Genomic DNA, 22294 nt, shown 5'->3' on the forward strand with positions numbered 1-22294 from the left:
AAGCAAGTGTGAGTTTCCATTTCAAAATGAGGATAGATCTCATTTAGACATGATCTTGTATTGCATGATCATATAAACAACCAACACATTCTCACAGATAGGCGTCAGTTATTGCCGCTCTGTAATTTTCACTCCCTAATGCGTCAATAGGACTACAACAACTAAAAGGCACACATTGGAGCTTCAAATTCTACCCGAATCGAGGGTTTGACCAGCTGCCTCGGTGGTTTACAACGCTTGACTAGTAACCTCAACCTCCCACGGTCGAATCCCACCATGTGTATGACTTTTCTTTTTCTCTCTCCGCATAGTTTTTGTGAGGTTAGGGTTTGAATTAAGATTAGGTTTAGGTATATTTTTGTGAGGTTAGGATTAGGGTTAGGTTTAGGCATAGTTTTGTCAACATGCGACGTCGCCATGGCGTCCCGTCATGTCAACAATTGACTTTCAGGGCATCCCGTCATGTCAAAACTTGACGTTTCAGGGCTACTGATAGAGCTGCAAAATGTGATGCCTTGGGAGTGATAACGGGTTGAAAGAACATACTTTGTAACTCATGTAATTTAACAACAGTGGGTTGTGACCTCTGTTGAGTTGTGGAGGACTGACAGTGACTTGATATTTATGCATTCGTTTCACACAACCTGATGTCAGTTCTGATTGTTTGGTCAGCATTGACCTCATTATCTGAGTTATGTTTAACCTGCTCTCTGTGTGTTTTTACCTCTGATTGCACTGTGCTCCTCCCTGGCTGCACATTAGTTAATTCTAGAAGTGCTTAGGTCTCATATGGGACGCATGCTATTTGTATCAAAGTGCTGATATGTGCTACTAGCAACAGGTTAGTACAGGCTAGCAAAAGTGAAGTCGATGTGACAGGCTGTAGGTCTCAGGAGGAGTGTATTTAACCAGCTTACTCGGTCCAGAACCGTAACTTGAATTTGATCCCGTTTGACCTGAACAGCAGTATGGAATATTATATTATGTTATGGAAAGCCACATCCAAATCTTGGATTTGTGCCCCAGTGTGACAACTGCAACCCCTAGCTGCACAATGGTGCATACGTAAATGCATATGAAAACCTGGATGGAATCCAATTAAATTGAATACTTACTAGATTTAACTTTCAGTTTAATGCGTCGCTGCCAGATGCGCTCGTCCTCCGGTCCCCGTAGTTCCAATAAGACGTGTTCCGTGTCGAGATCCATGGACACCTCAAATAATGGATGGTAATTTGGTCCATAGTTTAGAAGATAAGTCTCAGCCTGAAGACACACATAACTGTGTTACTATTGCATTGTATTTGTTGTAATGCAATCAGTAGTAGTAGTAGTGCCAGTAATAGTAGTAGCTGTAGTTAGGGCTGTCAGAATAACACATTTAAGTTGACGATCAATTGTCACAAAAATAATTGCGCTTCACGATTGTGCTTTTTACATTGCACATTGGAACATATGAATACAAATTGTATCTCTGTTTGCCTTTTAGGCATCATAATCAAACACAGGGCAGAGTATGACAAATAACTTAAATTATATGATATCATTTTATACTTGCTTTAAAGAAGAAGAAATAGCTGATCTACAAGCTTGTAGATCTACTATTTCTGCTTTTTTACGTATTTGAAAATGTATGAACATTTTCCAACATGGAAACGATTGCGATTATCTCAAACAATTGCGATTAGACGATTATGTAATAATTGTGACAGGCCTAGCAGTAGTTTGTGATACCTCAGGTTGTACTTCATGTGAAGGACAGTGCAGAGTGTAGCGTTGGCTTGGGATGAGAACACACTGTGAGGTAGTGTCCATGTATTCATCCTTCTCATGTTGTACTTTCACCTAAAAACACCAACACAACTTAACCAAATGGTTCAATCATATTTTTTTTTGGTATTTCGCAACGTCAAGATGCATTCTATATTTACACCGGTCTTTTGTCCTTAACAATAAACTTTGGTTGTCCAATGTCCCCACACTATACTCTGGGTTTCTTTTCAAAATCACAATCCATTTCATATTGAAGCACAAAAGTCTACAGAGATTCAAACTCGCTTACTAGATAACAATTTTACCTCTTTAATCAACACATTGCTTGGCAGAAGAAATACTTTCATCTCAAGGCTGTTGCTTGGTGGTCGAAGGAACAGCAGAACTTGCCCATGGGTCGGTTTAGGTTCGGGGTCAGGATTACGTTTGAGAAAGTAGTCGAGAATCCATGACAGCCCAAAGAGAGACAGGTGTTTCACATTTACAACCACATGAGTCTTGGTCATTTTCAGTGGTTCTAAGAAGTACACCCCCTCATCGGTGATGTTGGCCACACAAAGGTCATCACCTGTGAAAAGTTATTTAAAGATATTTAACATGAATCCTGTCATTCTATTATGAGGAGGACATGCAAATTAGACACAACCCTTCCCAATGTGTTCTGTGTATCGAGCGCTCACCTTGCCCTGGAAAAACACAGCAGATAGCCTGCTATGTGACACATCTACCTTACAATTGGAATCTACAGTCATGCGCCAGAATGTTTGTACGTGTGTAAGTTGCATCAGTGTTGACAGATTGCGCGCGAGCAACAAGCAACCAGCTTTATTCAAAAACACCGTGCTGCGCACTGCGCATGCGTGGACACACTTTCCCTAACCAATTACACGCCACTTCACGCTTACAACTCCTGGACATGGCAACCCCGCCAACCCCGCCCCCCATCCAAATACTGTCTGTCTGACTCTTTGGGAGGGTTGAACGCAGCGAACGCCGTCTCGCTGGGCTGAGCGGGCTGCTTCATCAATCTGTGCCGCACATTCTGGTCCTGCAAGAGCCTGTGTGAATACATAGATAGATGAACGAGTGAAATGTGTCCATCTCTCAGTTTGCTTTCGTTTTCGGTTTGCGTCTCCAAACACTGTTGCTCTCGCTTTTGGTTTGCGTGTCGAAAACGTCTACAGCCTACTACACGAGAGCCTCGCGCCAGCGACTAGACGGAAGGGTCGCACCTCTAGTGTTTTACATTCTCAGCACACAGAAGACATTGTGGAATTGTGACAGATTTTCACATATTCTCCTCACTATATGATATATGTGTTGTTCATGTGTAAATATCAGGCAACTTCCACTTTTGTACAAAAAAACCCTCTCTTTAACAACATGGCTAAACCATTAAAAACAACATTCCAATATTATTGTCTGTTATATTGTGACCCTTTGGACAAGAACCTTGGACAATGCTAAGAGCAGCTGCTCACCGGGTGTGATGGCACAGTGTGGCATGTGTAGCTGGCAGACAGACTTCTGAGGACACTGGATGTCAAACAGAGGACCTGCAGGAGTCCCTCCTGTTGACTGGAGCCATCTTTCATCCCACTGAACAGTCCTGTAAACGACTTCTCCTTCCCCTGTCGTTCCAAAGACCAACCCCGTCTCACTGCACTGGAACAGCCCCGGCCTGGGGACCTGGAACCTGTGACAAAATACAAACATTTGTATTGATATAAAATCTATATGATTGATTCAAGTAACATTATCTAACATCAGACAGATTGTAGGGTTTCTAGAAAAGGCTAATTTGTGACCCATGATTACAGACACATGAAAATTATCATTTATCAACGCGGCGCAGACCAAATAATGGGTGTACGGCGAGATCGCCGCAACTTTCGGCATTTATCAATATATCCTGACGTTGGCTTCATCCTACCGTACGCTGAGATCTCACGCCTGGTCGATAGCAGTTGTTGGCTGCGCCCGTTTATTCCATTCTAGACCTGTGGAGCAGCATTGTCTGACTGTCTGACAGGCATCTGGACACATAATCCACTCCTAAATGTATATCTACACTAATAAATAATCCCTGTGAAAATATAACATTTTATAAAGTAATTTAAACACACTGCTTTAACAGTCATTCGGTTAAGCTTGCAGATCTGGCTGCATTGGCTATTTGAAAATAGCAGATCTACAAGCTCACAACAGGTCCCATCCCGATCTGCTATTTTCAAAATATACGAGCGCTTCTGCGAGAGAATTTTCAGGAGCCCCGACCATCTTTTCATGGACAGTGAGGTCTACAAACTTACAGTAGCTTGTCCTATGTTATGGAGTTATGTCATAGAGGGTTATGTAGGCTACACAACCTGGCTGGGTTAAGGATATAAGCCCGACGATCGAATCTCTTATTAACGTGGCAGCACGGGATCACTGCCGCCCGTCCGAGTCTCACGGGGAATATCCTACATGACTGCTTGTGCACTGCTTGGTATGGGTTAAAATGAATATACAAACCCCATTCATGGCGATGTGATTGGTATCATAATATGTCATTCATGTAGGCTACAAGCCTACGTGACAAAGATTGTACCACTACGGATTACATGAAAGACACAGTTGGGCGTGTGTGTGTATGTGTGTGTGTGAGAGAGAAAGAGAGAGAGAGGCGTGTGCGTGTGTGACTTGACAGGCAGCGAGGCGAGGCGAGCCGGCGAAACTCTTTTGGCTTCCCATGCTATATTTGGTCGTATTCTGGTTCTCCATGTCGTAAAATCAGGGCGTTTTGAAAATATTTAAGGATGTGTTATTTAAATGACGCTCGGTTTCAGCCATGACATTTATCAAGGCTCCGACCCAATGTACGCTAGGATTGGCTGTGTAGGATTCGTTGATAAATGTGACTTCGAAGTTGGTGTACGGCCAAATATCTGGAAAAATATAAGCCAGTTTATACGCTCCGTTGATAAATGAGGGCCATTGTGTGTGTGTGTGTGTGTGTGTGTGTGTGTGTGTGTGTGTGTGTGTGTGTGTGTGTGTGTGTATGTGTGTGTGTGTGTGTGTGTGTGTGTGTGTGTGTGTGTGTGTGTGTGTGTGTGTGTGTGTGTGTGTGTGTGCTGTGGGGTGGGTCTTAGCGATTGATGTCTTTGATAGGAAGCTACCAATGAAGATGTTTAGGACGACTGACCTGTATTCATTGGTTGTGTGTTCTGTGTGCACGATGGGGGAAAAACTGTATGGAACGACTGGACTGAAAGAAAAACAAAACAAACAAACAAACAAAAAAACAAACAAACAAAATTAGATTTTGGAGATTATAATATTTGAGCCCACTTGATACCTATTTTATACTAGTTAAAGAATATTTAAAAATAGTGAAAATAGCTACTCTACAAGCGCACAACACTTGCAGATTGGCTATTTTGGTGTACAACCACTGTAAGTATAACTCAGACTTCAGGGTTGAAGTTAAAATGTCAAAAAAGGTCAAAGTAAAAATAGCAATAATAGCAGATCTAACAAAACAAGCAAAACATTGTGAGCTTTTTTATAAACTAAAACTCATTTTCTCTAAGATTTAATTTAATTTTAGGTAGCTTTGTAAACACACACTACAGTTAGTTATGTTATTTTTATTTCAGTTAACTAAAATGTTTTTACATTTCTGTTAGTGTTAATAATAATTATTATTGTGAAAATGTCTGAAACACTGAAAAGAACACATCTACATGCTATAGATGTTATAAACACAGAAAATAACAGATCTATTAAACATCTACATGTTATAGACCATGTTATAAGCACATAAATAACAGATCTATAAAACATCTACATGTTAATAGATGTTATAAACATCAAAATCACAGATCTATAAAACATCTGCAACACCTGTAAACCACACTGAAAATAGCAGATCTATAATGCGTCTGCAACACATCGTGCTGTGATGCGTTGTGAGCTTGTAGATCGCCTATTTTCGGTGTGCAACACAGGCGTGCAACTACTGCACATAACTTTTAGCGTTAAACAAAAGTGTGTGTGTGTGTGTGTGTGTGTGTGTGTGTGTGTTCAACTTACTCTATCTGACACAAAAACACTGAGGAGGTTTCATTCCCCAAATGGAACGCAGGATAGAGAGGTTCAGTGAATGTGGTCTCTAAGGTGTGCAGGTGTGTGTGTGAGTCAGAGGACACTCTGTAGAAGGATAGAATGCCAGCAGGGCAGTCCACATACACTGCCACTCTGTTGGAGCCAGAGGGACGGACAGGGAGGACGGTCCTCAACTTATTGTGAATGACATAGTATCTGTTGTGTACACCATCACAATGCAGACCCCAGGACTTGTCATTGTATCCAAGCAAACCGTCAAGACCTCCTCTGTTGATTCCTTTGTAAGTCACAGCCATACAAACCTCTCCACTCCACTCTACCTCCCAGTAGCAGCATCCAGCCAGACCCTCTCTACACAGAACCTGTGGTAACCTCAGAAATCTGTGTGGGTGTTCAGACTCAGGATACCTCTGAACCTCACTCCCCCATGTCATCTTTAAGTTGTTCTCAGACAGAGACGGGATTAGGCCTACTGTGTTTGTGTCCAGTGTGAGAGGACAGACACCTGATGGAGAGAACAACAAACAATATCTCACTACGTCACAAATCATGTCAGAGATTTAACAGTATAACATTTCACAGTACGGTATCTAACAAAATACCACAGTATTACTCTGTGTCTCTCCAGCTCTTTAATAAACAGAAAATGCATTTCAAATGTTATCCAATCAGGATAGAGAACTCAGTGAGGATACAGATTAAACAAGTGAAATTGGAAGTGATGACACAAAGAACTGAGCAGACCAAATTGCAACTGGCGCACTATAACAGTTAAGCTGATAAATGGGTACTCTCTCCTGATTGGCTGACATTTTGTCACCTACCTGACTATTTATTTTCTGTTTATTAAAGAGATGGAGAGACAGGGAGACTCCTGTTACTGAATAAACACTCTATAGCAATGATTACTATCAGAATATAGTGATATAACCTTTTGACAAAACGTTTTTTTTAACCAAAAAATATCACTTACCCTACCTTTAAAGTATTTGGAGTACATGCTTTTAAAAATACTTAGGACTTCAAAAGTACCAATTACAAAGTACACATTTTTTATTTGAAAATAGACGATCTACAAGCACACAATGCGTCGCATCATGCCCGACAGTTTTGTAAACTGTCAGGCTCTCTCTCTCTCTCTCTCTCTCTCTCTCTCTCTCTCTCTCTCTCTCTCTCTCTCTCTCTCTCTCCGGCCAGGCGGAGACAAAAAAGTAATTAATGAATTAGTGTAACAGTGTCAATAAGTGTTATATAATTACACAAAATGTGATACAAATAAGTGCTTCTACTTGACTTAATTCTCCATGGTTCATGTGTATAAGAATACATAGTGCATTAGTGGTCACAGCTCCTTTAGTCTCCTCCTTCTGTCCCCTGTATAAATTCCCTGCCACACCTCCACCTTTTCCTTGTGTATTTCCGTGTTGGAACGAGGTGGGTGTCTTTTGTTGTTTTCTCTGTATAACAAAATGGGAATTGTACTTGCAAAACGATTTATACAGTGTTTGTTTGGCTTTGTTTAGAGAGGAGTTCTTGCACTACAAACCGAAACTAACTGGAGACGTGTTGTATGTTGTTTCTTGTCAGGTATGTTGCATTATGTGGTCAATTTCATATTGTGCTTGTGTATTTCCGTGTTGGAACGAGAGAGGAGTTCTTGCACTACAAACCGAAACTAACTGGAGACATGTTGTAATCTGACGTCTTCTCTTCCTCTACTTTAATAACTCAAACCACACCTGGTAACCACAGTTTACTGCCTCAATTACACGACACAATGACAAGGGAACTCGTCAGATTCTGCTGAGGCGCAGTCTGCCTGACTGACAAGTCTGATGAGTTTTGTGTTTTGCAGTGGTTTTCCACCAGATGGCGCTATTTGCCACCCTATGAATGATGCTTTCACTGCCAGATGACGACAGACCCAGAATTGACGTAATTTAAAAAAAGAACGCTTGTTTACTTCCTATCTATTCGTTGTGGGAAAATGGCTTTATCTCCGTTTCTGTTGTGTTTTGGCCACATTCAACTGGCCACAACAATGCACTTTCTTTGTGTTTGACAACATTTTTTTTTTCTTTTTTGATCTCTGAAGTTGCCTAGAATCCCTTTAAAGAGCTAAGATTGTTAAGGAATATCACTTTAAACACTAGCCATGTTTTGAGTGGGGAATATAAATTGCTACCTTCAAAAGAGGCATAGCATTCAAAAATTCAAAAGAGATTTCTGTATCTATCAGTCCTTGTCCCTTTCTCATATATGGGGATCCCTGATGTCATTAGTGTATGACCATACCCTGTATATTGGCATGCCCATCTATGGCAAAGCGGTCGGATCTATGGCTCTGGAGAACCGGATCTCCCATATATGCCTTTATATGGGCATATCGGGTTTGTTTATCTGTCTGTCACTTATATGTCATCATGATTTGTGTGCATGGGGATTTCATCTTAAACAAGCTAAGTGCTTAATGAGCTATCCAGTTTAGTAGACCTTGTATTGCGAATTTGTACTTCCATGTACTGTTATGTACTGTTCTCATGTCTTACTAAATAAAGTACATCAATCAATCAATCAATCAATGTCTGAGTCATAGTGACATGCCTATGGGCGTATCGGGTTTGTTTATGGTTATGTCAGAGTTACATGGCCATGGTCCGCTGGCCTGCTGGCCGGCCCATCCACCCTCACCCGCCAATTTTAATATAGGATGTCTAATGTATGTATAGTATGTGTTGCATATAAGGCTTCTGTGTCTCAACACAAACTTCAGTGAAATCTAATAATAAAGTAATATATTATTGTATGGTATTGTATCATACTAGAGGGTCTAGTAGCCTGGCCCGCACATCAGAGACAGAGACAGAAGAGCGTGTAGACGTTCCTTGCAACACCCGTGCTTGTTTCTCGCACATGATTTGGCAACGCGCAAAACGAAAGCGAAACCTAACTGCAGCATGCAAACCGAAAGTGAAACCTAACTGCAACATGCAAACCAAAAGCGAAACTTAACATGCAACAGACAAACATGACAAACATAGTCTCCCGTTACCAGACTGTTGCCTCCCACAATTTACAAATGTTTCCGGCATACAGTCTGGGACTCGGAAGCTCTGATCATGTGTAAGGGGAAAGCGGATGCCCCTCCCCTACCCACTTCAGTTTTAGCATTGTGCAGTGGCGCAAAGGAGTCCGACTGGAATCAACAAATCTCATAAACATTGTTTATGTCTACTAGTGTCTTCTTTCACAGTTTTTTCGGCGTTAATTCCATGAAACCTTTCTCAGTTTTCTGTGATAAACAATCCTCGCACAAATAACATGAATCTACCGCTCCTATGACTATGCTTCCGCCTCGGTTCTGTTTCCGTTGTACAGCTTTCGGGAAGTGGAGTTCCAGACTCTATATAGCATTCAGAGATTGTGGAATAGTTGTCTGGTGACGCGAGACTATGACAAACATGACAATCCACTTTGCCAATTGTATATATAGATGGCTGTACTCACATGTCTTAAGGAGTTGAGGGGGAAGTGAATGTTCTTCTTGATCCAACCTGTAGGAATGAAACACAAGTATTATATGACACATGTACACACTCAGAGATAGACCCACATGACTTATGTGAAACATGTACACACTCAGACATAGACACACATGCCTTATATGACGCATGTACACAATCACACATAGACACACATGAATTATATAAATTAAAAGGAATTTAAAAATACACAGATTCAGATTTTTATTTTTATTTTAAATACTGAAATACTGTGCTGAAATTGGTTTTATTTGTAAATATGAAAAGAAGGCATGCATATCAACTCATGTAGGTTCTCCATTACTAGATCACATGACTTCCCAAAGTTGTTTACATTACTTAGCTGATCGCATAAAAGCCCGTCTTTCATACTCATCCAGTAAGCCTTACTAGATTATTTCCTTCCTTTTAATTTAATTAATTAACACGGAATCAAGTTAAAATTATCTAGTTTTCATTTTCTGCTGTGTTAATAATCCAGGAAGTGGATTATTAACACAGTCTTAAAATGCAGCTCTGTCTGCCTGTCTACAACTCAAAGGGAGTTGACCTATATTTAAGTTGGCGTGTGGGCAGGTGGTGAGATATCACAAACAAATTAATTTTAAAAATCACAAATGCAACATTTCTGTTCAAATCCAGGACTTGAAGACCCAGTAGTGGCCTTAACATCTAGTTCAAATACAAATCCATGTGTATTGAACTCTGTTGTGTCCTCACTGGAATGGCATTGTTTGTGCTATAAGGTGTTCTTAAAAGGGGTTTGCTTAATCTAAAGAAGTAATAACTCATTTTGTAAAAAAGGAATATGATACAACAAAAAATATAGCTGCTAGCAGCAATATCAAGGTCCCGGGAGCAGTATGGGTTAGCGCCCCATGCTGTGTCTTCCGTGAGGAAGAAGCCCAACAAACCCGCGGTGAGGCCTTTAGGAGGGCCATTCCAGCGTACCGCAAGCGGGGCTAATACCATTGGACGGCCCAATCTAGTGGTATCGGCCCAAGGAACCATCACGCCAGAAGGAAATGTTTGGATCGGGATGGTGCAGAGGATCTGGTACAGCGCTCAGGTCCTGGACCTGGTGAGACGAAGGAGGAGCCCGGCCAGGAAACAACCCACAGAGCCTAGTCCCTCCACGTGCCAGAGCCTCCCCCGAGTCCCGGCAGAGTACTTCCGGAGAAGCGGACTGCCCTGTCTTGCCCTATAGGACTGACCGTGGGTGCTACTGGGACGTAAGTCGGGGCTTGATCAACCCTGGCTGGGTCACCTGGGCGAGGGTGTATGTTGTATGTTGCGAGACCCGAAACACCCTATGACCCAAGGCTACAACACTGATGATACGTCCCAGTTGCATCCATGTGATGTTTTTCTTTATCAGGTCAAGGTCAAGGAGCGTAATTGTCATTCCATTACAGAGCGAAATGTGTTACCCAGGTCCTGGTCATGGCAGAGTAAATAAATAAGATAATAAAATACACCTAAACGGGGTGTATATATGGGGGCCAAGGAATGCAATAGGCAATATGCAAAACGCAATATAAAATATGCTTAATAAGCCCTAGAAACAGAATAGATTGAACTTGAGAGAAAGATGACCGTGCATTTGACACATGAGCATTCTAAACAGCTGAGCAGAGTGCTGAGGGATTGTGGATATTGTAATGTATCTCTGTATTGTGCAATTTGTGTTATCATGACAAAGGTTTGCACATTTTTGTACTTCATCTAGACAACACAGATGGATTGTAATTCTAATTAGGCTTACTGAATGCATTTTATCAGAATAGCAACAATATGTGGTTAGTCGGCTTCGTATTCCAACAGTGGATGTCGGGGGTTCCCTTCTACCACTGTAAGAACTTTGAGAAAGAAAAATGCCTATTGCCTTTGAGCCTAAAATGTGAAATAGTCTACGTAGTGCCGCCATTTTGTTCTCACAATCAATCATATAGTAGGTCAGGGTGCGTTTTTTAAGAATAAAGACCTTATATGATTCCAACAGGGGAAACTAGGTGTCAGCTTTACCCAGCCTAGGGGATAAGAATGCCATTCATAAACACCTCAACACATTGTCGGGGACAGGAATCTAACCATTGACCTTCGGACTCACAGGCTGCCACTCTTCCCATTGAGCTATGGCCACCTTGTTGGTATCTGTTCATGAGTATAAAGTATTTTGTTCTGTTATGAACCAAGCAGTGGTTCCCAAACCCTTTAGCTCGAGACCCAAAAGAGAGATTTGATGTCTCCCTGGGACCCAAACTAGTGAAAATAGCCAATCTACAAGCACACAACGTGTTGCTATCCAAAAAGTTGTGAGATTGTAGATCGGCTATTTTCACAAGGAAGTATGTCATACATTGAAAATAACTACCCTCAAAAAAGCATTTCATGTTAAAAGTGCACATGCATTAGTTAATGGTCATGTTTAATGCGCTGCAATTTAAGCCCGCATAGTAAGGCTCGAACTGGACACCCTTGTGACTCACAGACAGACTCTCTACCTCTTGAACTACTGCTTCCCCCAAGCTGTAATTGAGAATAAGGAACCTATACAGTTAGCAAATGAGCATTGATTAGAATACTGATGGATTCTGGGTATTGTAGTCTCTTTGTTATACAATAGGGTAGAGCCGGTACGAACGGTGCGGAGGGACGGTTGCAAGTCGGACCTTTTTTCATGCTACACTTAAAATTATTTTTTTCCCAGTTCTGATCAAAATTGGCGGAGTTGAAGCCACTTTTGTGTATTTCCACACCGTAGTAAAAAAATACCCTATTTGAGTGTTTTCCATTTGTACTGCTGTGTTTATTTGGTGCCGATTTTAAATGGATTTTGTCTGTTAGGCTAATCTGTGGGCTAACTCTCAGAGAAGGTTCCATTGAAAAATATTCATTAGCTTTTGTGCTAGCTAGCAAAACATCCAGGGACGGCAGGGAGGGACGGACGGCGCATTAAGCCACTCGGTGCATTTACAGACAGGGAGGGGCGAACGGCGCATGTGTTGAGGAAACAGACAGAGGCGACATTAACATGATACATTTATTTGACTATCAGCATGGTCATTTGCTCGTAGGATTCTACTGAAGCATCAATGAGAGTTAGATGCCAGAAATGTAACTTATGTGCTTGTTAGAGGACATTTCATCCGACCGCGCCGTCCGCCCCCCATGTATGCACCGTTCGCCCCGACTGGTGGCCGTGTGCGGAGAGTAGCGCAACGTCACTTTACTTACCGATTGCATTGGACTCGTTTCACTAAAATTAAAACGGACTGCGGGTAATAGGTGAGTGTCTCTTGTTCACAAAAAAGTATGGTTACATGAAATTGATTAATCTCTGTGCAGGGAGGGAAATAGAAAAGGGTGCGTCATTCACCCCCGCCCTCCCCTATTCATTGGCTCATGGGGGCTTCATTTTTTCCCGTAAAAACTTCGCTTCAACTGGGATTTTAGATAATGGTCCATAGATTATGTGTAGAACCTTTCACACAAATTGCTGAAAAATCCCAGGAGAAGTGTTTTCAAACTACTCAAAATGGCGGAGAATCTAAGGGCTGAGCTTAATGGTCAAAGTGACAGTTTTCCTCATGAGTACATGCACATGTGTAAGCAAGTTTCATGGCTGTAGGCCTGCTCAAAGTTTGCATTTTAAAACAATTGCTATAGCGCACCCCTTTGGCCAATTGGAGTAAGACTGACTTCAGCACTATTTGGAATCATACTGCAAAGTTTCGTAAAAATGTGACTCTGCATTTCTGCAGTTAGGGGCTGAAGAATATGTTTAAAAAAACTGCAATATTCATTGGCTCATAGAGGCTTAATTTCTTTACTTAAAAATTAAAACCCAACATTTTCTTTAGATATTGGTCCAAAGTGTGTTTGTAGGAAGTTTCGTGCATATTGATCTAACCCCCCCAAGATAAGTTTGAATTTAATTGTTTTTCATTTAATTCAAAATGGTGGGAGATCTAAAGGTCAGAGGTAAAAGGTGGCAGCGTTGTTCATCATGAGGAGACGCATATTTGTATTGAATTGTCATGGCTATAGCTCAAACAGGGCATGAGTTATACCTGTTCAAAGTTTGCATTTTGAATTGAGTGCTATAGAGCCACCCGTTGGCCAATGGTTGTAAGTTTCATTTCTCTGTAGTTTCTCATGACGCTCTAGCAAACTGCAGAGTTTTGTAAAAAAAAAAAAAAAAAAAAAGGAGTCCTACACACTACGTGCTTGGTCCCCTAAGTGGCCCCTTAAATAGAACAAAATATATAAGACAAAGATGCAAACCTTTTCAATAATCCTGCATTTTCTGTGTGGGTCATATTTTGTGTGCAAAGATATTTCTCACAAACCATTTCAGCAATAAATGACTTCACACTTCTACTCACTTGAGAGTAGCCAGTCCAACAGAGAGTAGTTTCTCTCTTCCTGAGTCTCCTGGTTGATTGAAGCTCAGGTCGAGCTCTTTCAGATGGGAGAGGTTGGAACTCAGAGCTGAGGCCAGACAAGAAATGCCTTCCTCTGACACAAGACAGTGTGACAACCTGCAGACAAACAAACAAACAAACAAACATTTTAACACATTGCTTCTGATATTCACATAGAGATCCAAGCAAAGTGAAAACACAATATTCACCTAAGAATCTTCAGTGTGCAGTGTGGACTCTTCAGTCCAACAGAGAGCAGTTTCACTCCCGAATTCTGTAACTCATTGGAACTTAGATCCAACTCTGTCAGACTAGATGAGTTGGAAATTAAATGTGATGAAAATTCCTTACAGCATTTCTTCGTGAGGTTAACTTGTCTCAACCTGAAAAAATAGATAGATAGATCACAGTTCTGAATACCCACTCACAAATAATACTTACTTTGAAAACTTCAACCTATAGCAGTGTTAGCCCCATCTACTAGAAAAAAAATCACTTCCTGTTATGTTTGTCCACTCAGCCAGCTGTACGCTGTAACATCGGTGTTCCATTCTGATCAGGTTAACATTAAAATATTATTCCCTTGCTTTTGTTTGTTATGTCAAGCCTAGGCCTGACCTCGATAAGTCGAATAGTCTGCTAATTAGTCGAGGGGTGCCTGAGTCGACTGCCAATCTCTTAGTCGAATTATAAAAAAAAAAAAGATATATATATATATATATATATATATATATATATATATATATATATATATATATATATATATATATATATATATATATATATATATTATTTTTTTTTATTATTTGACTGAGAGATTGGCCTAGTTTGTTATATTAATCAACTAATAGTTTGCCAAAAATAAGATCTACATCATGATTTATTGGGAGAAACCAAGCAAGTATATGTTAAATCAGACACTAAGCACCCCTACAGCCCAAATGGATTGTTCCTCTGCTGCATAACATATTTTTTGCGTGATTTGACTGGGAGATTGGCAGTCGAATCATGCAAAAAACAAACAAAAAAACAAAAACAAATATATATATATATATATATATATATATATATATATATATATATATATATATATATATATATGTTACAGGGAAATTGGCATTCCATGGAAATTGAAAAAGGAGCGCTTGGTTTCACCACCCACCCAGGCAATTCTGTATAACCAACACTAGAGGGCAATGACTGCACACTGAATCCACACTGAATCCACACGCAAGCACATGCATGTGCATGCACACACACACACACACACACACACACACACACACACACACACACACACACACACACACACACACACACACACGTGTGTCGTCGTGGACACTGGATAGTAACCATAGACTGTAACCCATGAAAAGATCTATTCTCCCCCTATTGGTTCACAACTCGGACGGCGCTGATTCGACTAGCAGATCTTCGGCCGGTCGGCACGGGCACTCGCGCCTGGAAGCTCTGCTGAGTCGGCGCGCCTCCGTCATGGACAATAACTATTATCACGTGTGCGTGTGAACGCGTGTTCAGCATTCCCCTAGCGTAGCTTCCTGGTTGCTATGTGGGGGGGAACAACAAAAGCCAAGTCGGCCTCGCATCAAAGCCCTGCCTCACGCCTCCTCGCGCCGCCTCGTATCAAAGCCCCGCTTCGCGCCTCCTCCTCCTCGCGAGCCTCGCGTAAAAGACCCTGTCTCGAAAAGCCCCGCCTCACGCCGAAGCCCCGCGCCTAAAAGCGAGCGCTCCTCTTTCAATTTCCCTGGAATGCCAATTTCCCTGTGACATATATATATATATATATATTTTTTTTTTTTTTTTTTTTGGGTGTTGCATAATTGCCAATTAGTCGCCAATCAGATTCGACTCAAAATCCTTTGTCGGGGACAGGCCTAGTCAAGCCCAAAGAAAAAACTTAGCGACCACCAAATCATGTTAAAATGTGTGGAATTACTGTCTTTTTCTTCTACTATGGTTAAGGGTGACAGAGCTAGGAAGGGCAGGGTTCTCAGAGACTATAGAAGACAGAGAGTGAGCACTGGAGAGAAAGAGAGGAATTTTACACTTCTCTTCACATGCAGGGCACCATGGAACAGTTAAAGGTAGGGTAAGTGATTTGCTTTGGTTAAAATAAGTGTTAAATAGCTCTATATTCGGATAGTACTCATTGCTATAGAGTGCTTGTTCAGTAAAAGGAGTCTCCTTGTCTCTCCAGCTCTTTATAAAACAGAAAATGCATTTTCGTTTCAGTTTCAGTTTCATTTCCTATTTTATCCAACCAGGACAGAGAACTCAACCAGGATATAGATTAAACAAGTGAAATTGGAAGTGATGACACTGAGAAATGAGCATGCACAATTTGAACTGGAACACTATACAAATTAAGCTTAAAAATGGGTACTTTCTCCTGATTGGCTGAGATTTTGACACCTACCGAAACATGTATTTTCTGTTTATTAAAGATCTGGAGAGACAGGGAGACATCTGTTACTGAACAAACACTCTATAGCAATGATTACTATCAGAATATAGTATTTTAACCTTTTAACAAAATACTTTTTGTTTTAACCAAAAAATATCACTTACCCTACCTTTAAGACTATTTTAATAGAAAGAGTGAATCACTGTTCAAAGGTGTTTTTCCCTTGTGTTTTCAAATTCAATTATATGAGAATGATTGAGTAATTGAAGGGAGGGGGTGGGGGCAGATAGGATACTTATCCTGAAATGAAACAAAAGTTTAACACAGACACAGAGACAGACACAATCATCACATTTCTATAGTTGTAACATGATTGAGCTCAGCATCACAATGAACTGATCTAACCTGAGGATCGTCAGTCTACATTTTTGACTCTGAAGTCCAGGAAACAGCAGCGTCACCCCTGAATCGGTCAAGTCATTGTAACTCAGGTCCAATTCTTGAAGACTAGAGTTGGAACAGAGCATTGAGGCCAGATTTTCACAACAGCTCTCTTGGAGGCGACAGTCACTCAGCCTGAATGGAGATAAACACATATTGTCTTATTTAAGTATCTTTGTTGTCTGCTCTAATGACCGTGTTCATGAAACTGTATCATAAATAAATCATACGCTTATACATGTAGTTGTACTTTTACCAGTTCTGCACCTAGTCACTGTATAATGCATAATAGATCCTGTTCAATCTGTTAGTCCCCTCATGCCTATTTTTGTGTGTCCACCTGAGTTGAAAAGGATTGTTTCACCTGTTTATCCTGGACTGTTTAATTCCCTTCTTTTGTTCAGTGCATTACTTAGTCTTTGTGTTAACACATTGACTGCCAGAGTTGAAACGTTGTCTATCGTCCCCTTGCCAGCGAAAACAGCGATTTTACTTTACCTTTGAAAAATCATGGAATATTCTCGGCTACTGCCCACCTCACATGTCGCCTCATTACAACCACGGGGGTGTCGTAGTAGAGGGGGTTGTCCGGTCGCGATCCTCCATTCCAGAGCTATGGCCAGTTGAGGTACTGCAGGTGGTCCGCGAAATTGTTTGATTAAACAATATTTTAGTTTTTAAAAACTTTAAAAACCTTTACATTTTTTTTTCAAAAATGTCAATTTGTCTTTCAACATGACATATTTGAATAGCTTAGTATTGAATGCACAATATATGTTTATACATATTATGTAGAGAAAGGTCCTTTTGCACACCTACTGGGATAGCCCTGAAACACGGGAGGTGTATTGCACCCTGACACATAATTAGAAAAATAGAAAATGGCCGGTGGATAAAAAAACTTTTTATTGAACAATACAATACGCTTTAACGCTTTAACTTGTAACATCCGTGGCTGGGGGGTCAGCACTTTATATTTGAAATCTGAACGTTTATGTAGATGTACTGGTTGTAAACAGGAACAAATAGCGCCATGATGACGCTTGTGACAGAGGAGCGTCATGTGAACCATGGCTACTACTGGGACAACCTGTGCGTATAGGAGCAGGAAACCATTTTTTCCATGTTTTTAATTCTTAACACAATTTTATACATAAATATATATGTGGTAGCCCCCCCTACCCTACGAGGTAGGGGGTCCCTGCTCCATCACCCTATCAGTTTGGGGGTCCCTGGACTGAAAAGGTTGAAGACCCCTGCTTTAGCATGAAAGGAAACTAGCTTTTTTAGACTGGTGACGTCAGTCTCCAGTCTCTATGAAGACCCTCAAAGGAATGTTGCTTTAGCCCCGCCCCCCTATAAAACCTAGGCAAAGTGAATGCCCACAATTCAACGTCAGAGAGAGAGAGAGAGAGAGAGAGAGAGAGAGAGAGAGAGAGAGAGAGAGAGAGAGAGAGAGAGAGAGAGAGAGAGACAGCCCCATTTCAACCACAGACAGAGACACAGGCAGTTGCTGCTCCTTGCCCCCAGCAGCGTCACTGGTGACCCCTGGTAAGATTTGATTTATTTGAGTTCTAAAATCTGCAACATAGAATGATACAGATTTTAGAATAGAATACAACCCACTGAATGGACACTAGGGGGAGACACAGACCGAGAGAGAGAGAGAGAGAGAGAGAGAGAGAGAGAGAGAGAGAGAGAGAGAGAGAGAGAGAGAGAGAGAGAGAGAGAGAGAGAGAGAGAGAGAGAAAGCTCTACTGACGTCAGAATCTGCAGTCTGCAATGTGGACTCTTCATTGCATCACAGAGCATCTTCACTGTAGCATCATTCAGGGGGCTACCAGTTAGGTGCAGTTCAACCAGATGGGATGGATTGGAGCTGAGAGCGGAGACCAGAACCTCACAGTTTGTCTCATTGATGGCATAGTAATCAAGTCTGTAATTACAGATTAAAAGGTGTGTGAATATTACAAAACAATCAGTTCATACAGCACCGCACTATCTGGCACTACTGCCGCTGCTGCTGCTGCTGCTGCTGCTGCTACTGCTGCTACTACTACTACTACTACTACTACTACTACTACTACTACTACTACTATTATCATGGAGGGAAAGAATAAGAAAAAAAAAACATATTTACTGTGAAGAAGTGCATTAATTTTAGTTATTAAATTTGCCTTCAGGAAATAGTCTATGTTCATGATTGGCTCAGCAGCAGATTTCAACTGGAAACACAACACCTGTTTCCTGTTCAAATCTGCTTTCTGAAAAAATAGCCTCAACACTTTGCGATAATATAATAAATGGCGTAATATGTAACATTGATTACCACTACTGCTATCATTATTAATACTTTCCTACTATTACTAATATTACAACTACAGAGGTTATTATTATTATATTAATGATAATACCATTGTAGATGTTGTGTATATAAACATGTTGTGATGACTGACTGAAGCTTCAGTAGGATTTCATCCATTTTGATAAAATTCACATGAATACTAACCGAGCTTTTCTAAAGTTCCTCACAGCAGGGAGCAGTCTCTGTCGCCCAAACAGAGTTGTTTTGTATTTGCTCAAGTCAAACTCATCCAAAACCACCTCTGACATCCGCAGCATGTGGGCCAGAGCTGAACACTGGATATCAGAAAGTTCTATCTTTGATCTGTCCCCTGACTTCAGGTACTGTTGGACTTCCTGATGTACTGATTTGTCCTTCATCTCCATCAAACAGTGGAAGATGTTGATATATCTGTCAGGGGAGACATTCAAACCAGTGGTCAACTCCTTCAGGTTGTTAATGGCTCTCTGGATGCTCTCTGGACTGTTCTCTGTTTGACCCAGCAGGCCTCCTAAAATACTCTGATTGGACTGCAGTGAGATGAGGCCATGAAGGAAGCGGACAAAGAGGTCCAGGTGGCCGTTTCTACTCTTCAGGGCTTTGATCATGGCTTTCTTCAGAAAGACATCCAGGGACATGTGACTGTTGTCAGCTTCATCTTCATCTTCATTTTCAGTTTTCATGGCTTCAAGTCTGTTCAGGAGGTCATCCGGGTCATAATTTTCAGTATTCATGACTTCAATCAGGGCTATGTTCAGGAGGTCATCCGGGGTCATGTTACTATGTCCCAAGAATGTATTCAGCACCTTCATGTTTCTCTCAGTGAAACAGTGTAACAGGTAGACTGCAGCCAGAAACTCCTGAATGCTCAGATGAACAAAGCTGTAGACCTTTCTCTGAAAGAGCATGCTCTCACTTTTGAAGATCTCTGTGCACACTCCTGAGTACAGTGAGGCCTCTGTGACATCAAGACCACACTCTTCCAGGTCTTCTTGATAGAATATGATGCTACCTTTCTCCAGATGTTCAAACGCCAGCTTGCCCAGCTTCAGAAGAACTTCCCAATCGGTCTCTGTGCGCTCCTGTTGAGTCTCTCTCTGCTGTTGCTTCTTTCTCTTCCTCTTGTTTGGTTTCTTTTTTCTTTTCTTTTCTTTATATTTTACCTCATTTGTTTCATCATACTTCTGCTTCTTCCTCCTTGTCTGGACCAACAGGAAGTTGCTGTACATCTCAGTCTCAGTTGTGGGCAGCTGTCCTGTCTCGTCTGTCTTCAACACGGTCTTCAACATGTCCTCCAGAACGGTAGCAGCGATGCAACAGAAGAGTGGGATGTGACACATGATGTAGAGGCTCCTTGAAGCATTGATGTGTGAGATGATTCTGCTGGCCAGCGTCTCATCACTGAATCTCTTCCTGAAGTACTCCTCCTTCTGGGGGGCAGTGAACCCTCGTACTTCTGTCACCCTATCAACATATTCAGGAGGGATCTGATTGGCTGCTGCAGGTCTGGTAGTTATCCAGAGTTGAGCTAAGGGAAGCAGATTCCCCTTGATGAGGTTTGTCAACAGAACACCCACTAATGATGTCACTTTGACATCAGAAACAATGTCATTGTTTTGGAAGTTCAGTGAAATTCTGCTTTCATCTAAACCATCAAAGATGAACAAAGTCTCACAGGCAACAAGCTGCTCTGCTGTCATCTTCTTTAATGCTGGATGGAAATCATGGATCAGTGTGAGAAGACTGTACTGCTTATCTCTGACCAAGTTCAGCTCCCGGAACGAGATCGGAATCAGGAAATCGATGTGTTGATTGGCCACGCCCCCCGCCCAGTCCTGAGTGAACTTGTGCACAGAGAATGTTTTTCCAATGCCGGCGATGCCCTTTGTCAGAACTCTTTTGATGGGTGTTTCTCTACCTGGTAAGGGTTTAAAGATGTCAGAGCACATGATTGGCTTATCAAGGAGAGTCTCCATCTTGGATGCTTTCTCAAGGTGCCACACCTCATGTTGCTGATTAACCCCTTCACTGTCTCCCTCTGTGATATAGAGCGGTGTGTGGATCCTGTTGAGGGAGGTTCCAGGTTCTGGTCCAGTGATGTCTTCTCTCTGATCTTCTAACCCCTTTGTCAGACTGATCTTTAAAACCTCCTGCAGACTGACATCCACTGGAACACAACAGTTCATCAATGTTAAACACACGTTCAATCATAATTTTACATCCTATAGAAATATATGGTTTATCCTATATTAAAATTGCCTAGTGGGTCAACTGATGGTGGGTGGACGTCACAAACGTAACATGCAGACCTGCGAGGCACACCGTTGCTCTGATCTGCACCAAACATGGCTTCAACACTGGTCACCATTGCTCCGCCCCCTCTGTGTTCCTATTGGCTGGGGTTTTAACAGCCATAACTCCAGTTCCCAGCATGCTAAAGGCCCCACACTTAGTATGTCCTCTTAGATGGCCAATAGGGACAAGCTGTAACTGATTAAGCCCCGAACCCTCTGTGTTCCTATTGGCTGGGCTTTAAACAGCCATAATTAGGGGCGGCCATAGCTGAGTGGTTAGTGAGCCCGCCTAGGGAGCCAGAGGCCCTGGTTGCCCCAGGTACGATTCCAGGCCAGGCCAGCAAATGTGTCGATGAAATGAAATTTGTCCCTGAGCAAGACTCTTAACCCCTAATTGCTCACAGGCCCTCATTGGTAACAAGACCGTAAGGACTTTCATGAACGGACCTGTTAAAGGAACTATATCCTTAACTCCAGTTCCCAGCATGCTACATGTCCCAAACTTGGTAGGTGCTCTTAGACGGCCAATAGGGACGGACTGTAATTTGATGATGCCCCACCCCCTCTGTGTTCCTATTGGCTGGGGTTTAAACAGCCATAACTCAAGTTCCCAGCATGCTACTAGCAGCATGCTACTGGCCGAATTTGGTGGGTGGTCCCACAGATGTCCAATTTCATCGAAAAGTCCTCCATCTGGTTTGTCAGATTGCCTTGAAACTTCACCCACACACTCTCTGAGGGGTGTGGAGTTCAATGGTGCAACCCGGACGTGGATCTGATCCGACCACTGGAAGTGGGTGAATTAGCAATTTGTTCCCCACTCTGATCACTTATCTGCCTCTACCTCCCGAACACAAGGTCGCACAAGTATGACAGTGGACCTGGGTGCAGCAAGTGCATCGCTGCTCAGCAACAGTGTAACAGCAGTGTTTAACACT

General features: G+C 41.8%; 1 protein-coding gene across 1 annotated transcript in view; it reads right to left on the minus strand.

Annotated features, from left to right (window-relative positions):
• LOC311049956 (uncharacterized protein) overlaps positions 1 to 22294 on the minus strand; it is a gene marked incomplete at its 5' end in the record, with an annotated part of 65093 nt that overhangs the window by 2684 nt on the left and 40115 nt on the right. The window contains 12 exons of the mRNA XM_084063915.1: positions 1116 to 1266; positions 1735 to 1845; positions 2079 to 2341; positions 3255 to 3469; positions 4961 to 5023; positions 5851 to 6388; positions 9391 to 9437; positions 13814 to 13969; positions 14062 to 14235; positions 16683 to 16853; positions 18481 to 18654; positions 19228 to 21229. Coding sequence (XP_083920041.1) covers positions 1116 to 1266; positions 1735 to 1845; positions 2079 to 2341; positions 3255 to 3469; positions 4961 to 5023; positions 5851 to 6388; positions 9391 to 9437; positions 13814 to 13969; positions 14062 to 14235; positions 16683 to 16853; positions 18481 to 18654; positions 19228 to 21229 — 4065 coding nt within the window. The remainder of the gene's footprint in view (positions 1 to 1115; positions 1267 to 1734; positions 1846 to 2078; positions 2342 to 3254; positions 3470 to 4960; positions 5024 to 5850; positions 6389 to 9390; positions 9438 to 13813; positions 13970 to 14061; positions 14236 to 16682; positions 16854 to 18480; positions 18655 to 19227; positions 21230 to 22294) is intronic.

This window comes from Gymnoscopelus microlampas (genome assembly GCF_963454915.1).
Source record: "Gymnoscopelus microlampas genome assembly, chromosome: 1".
NCBI classification, from domain to species: domain Eukaryota; kingdom Metazoa; phylum Chordata; class Actinopteri; order Myctophiformes; family Myctophidae; genus Gymnoscopelus; species Gymnoscopelus microlampas.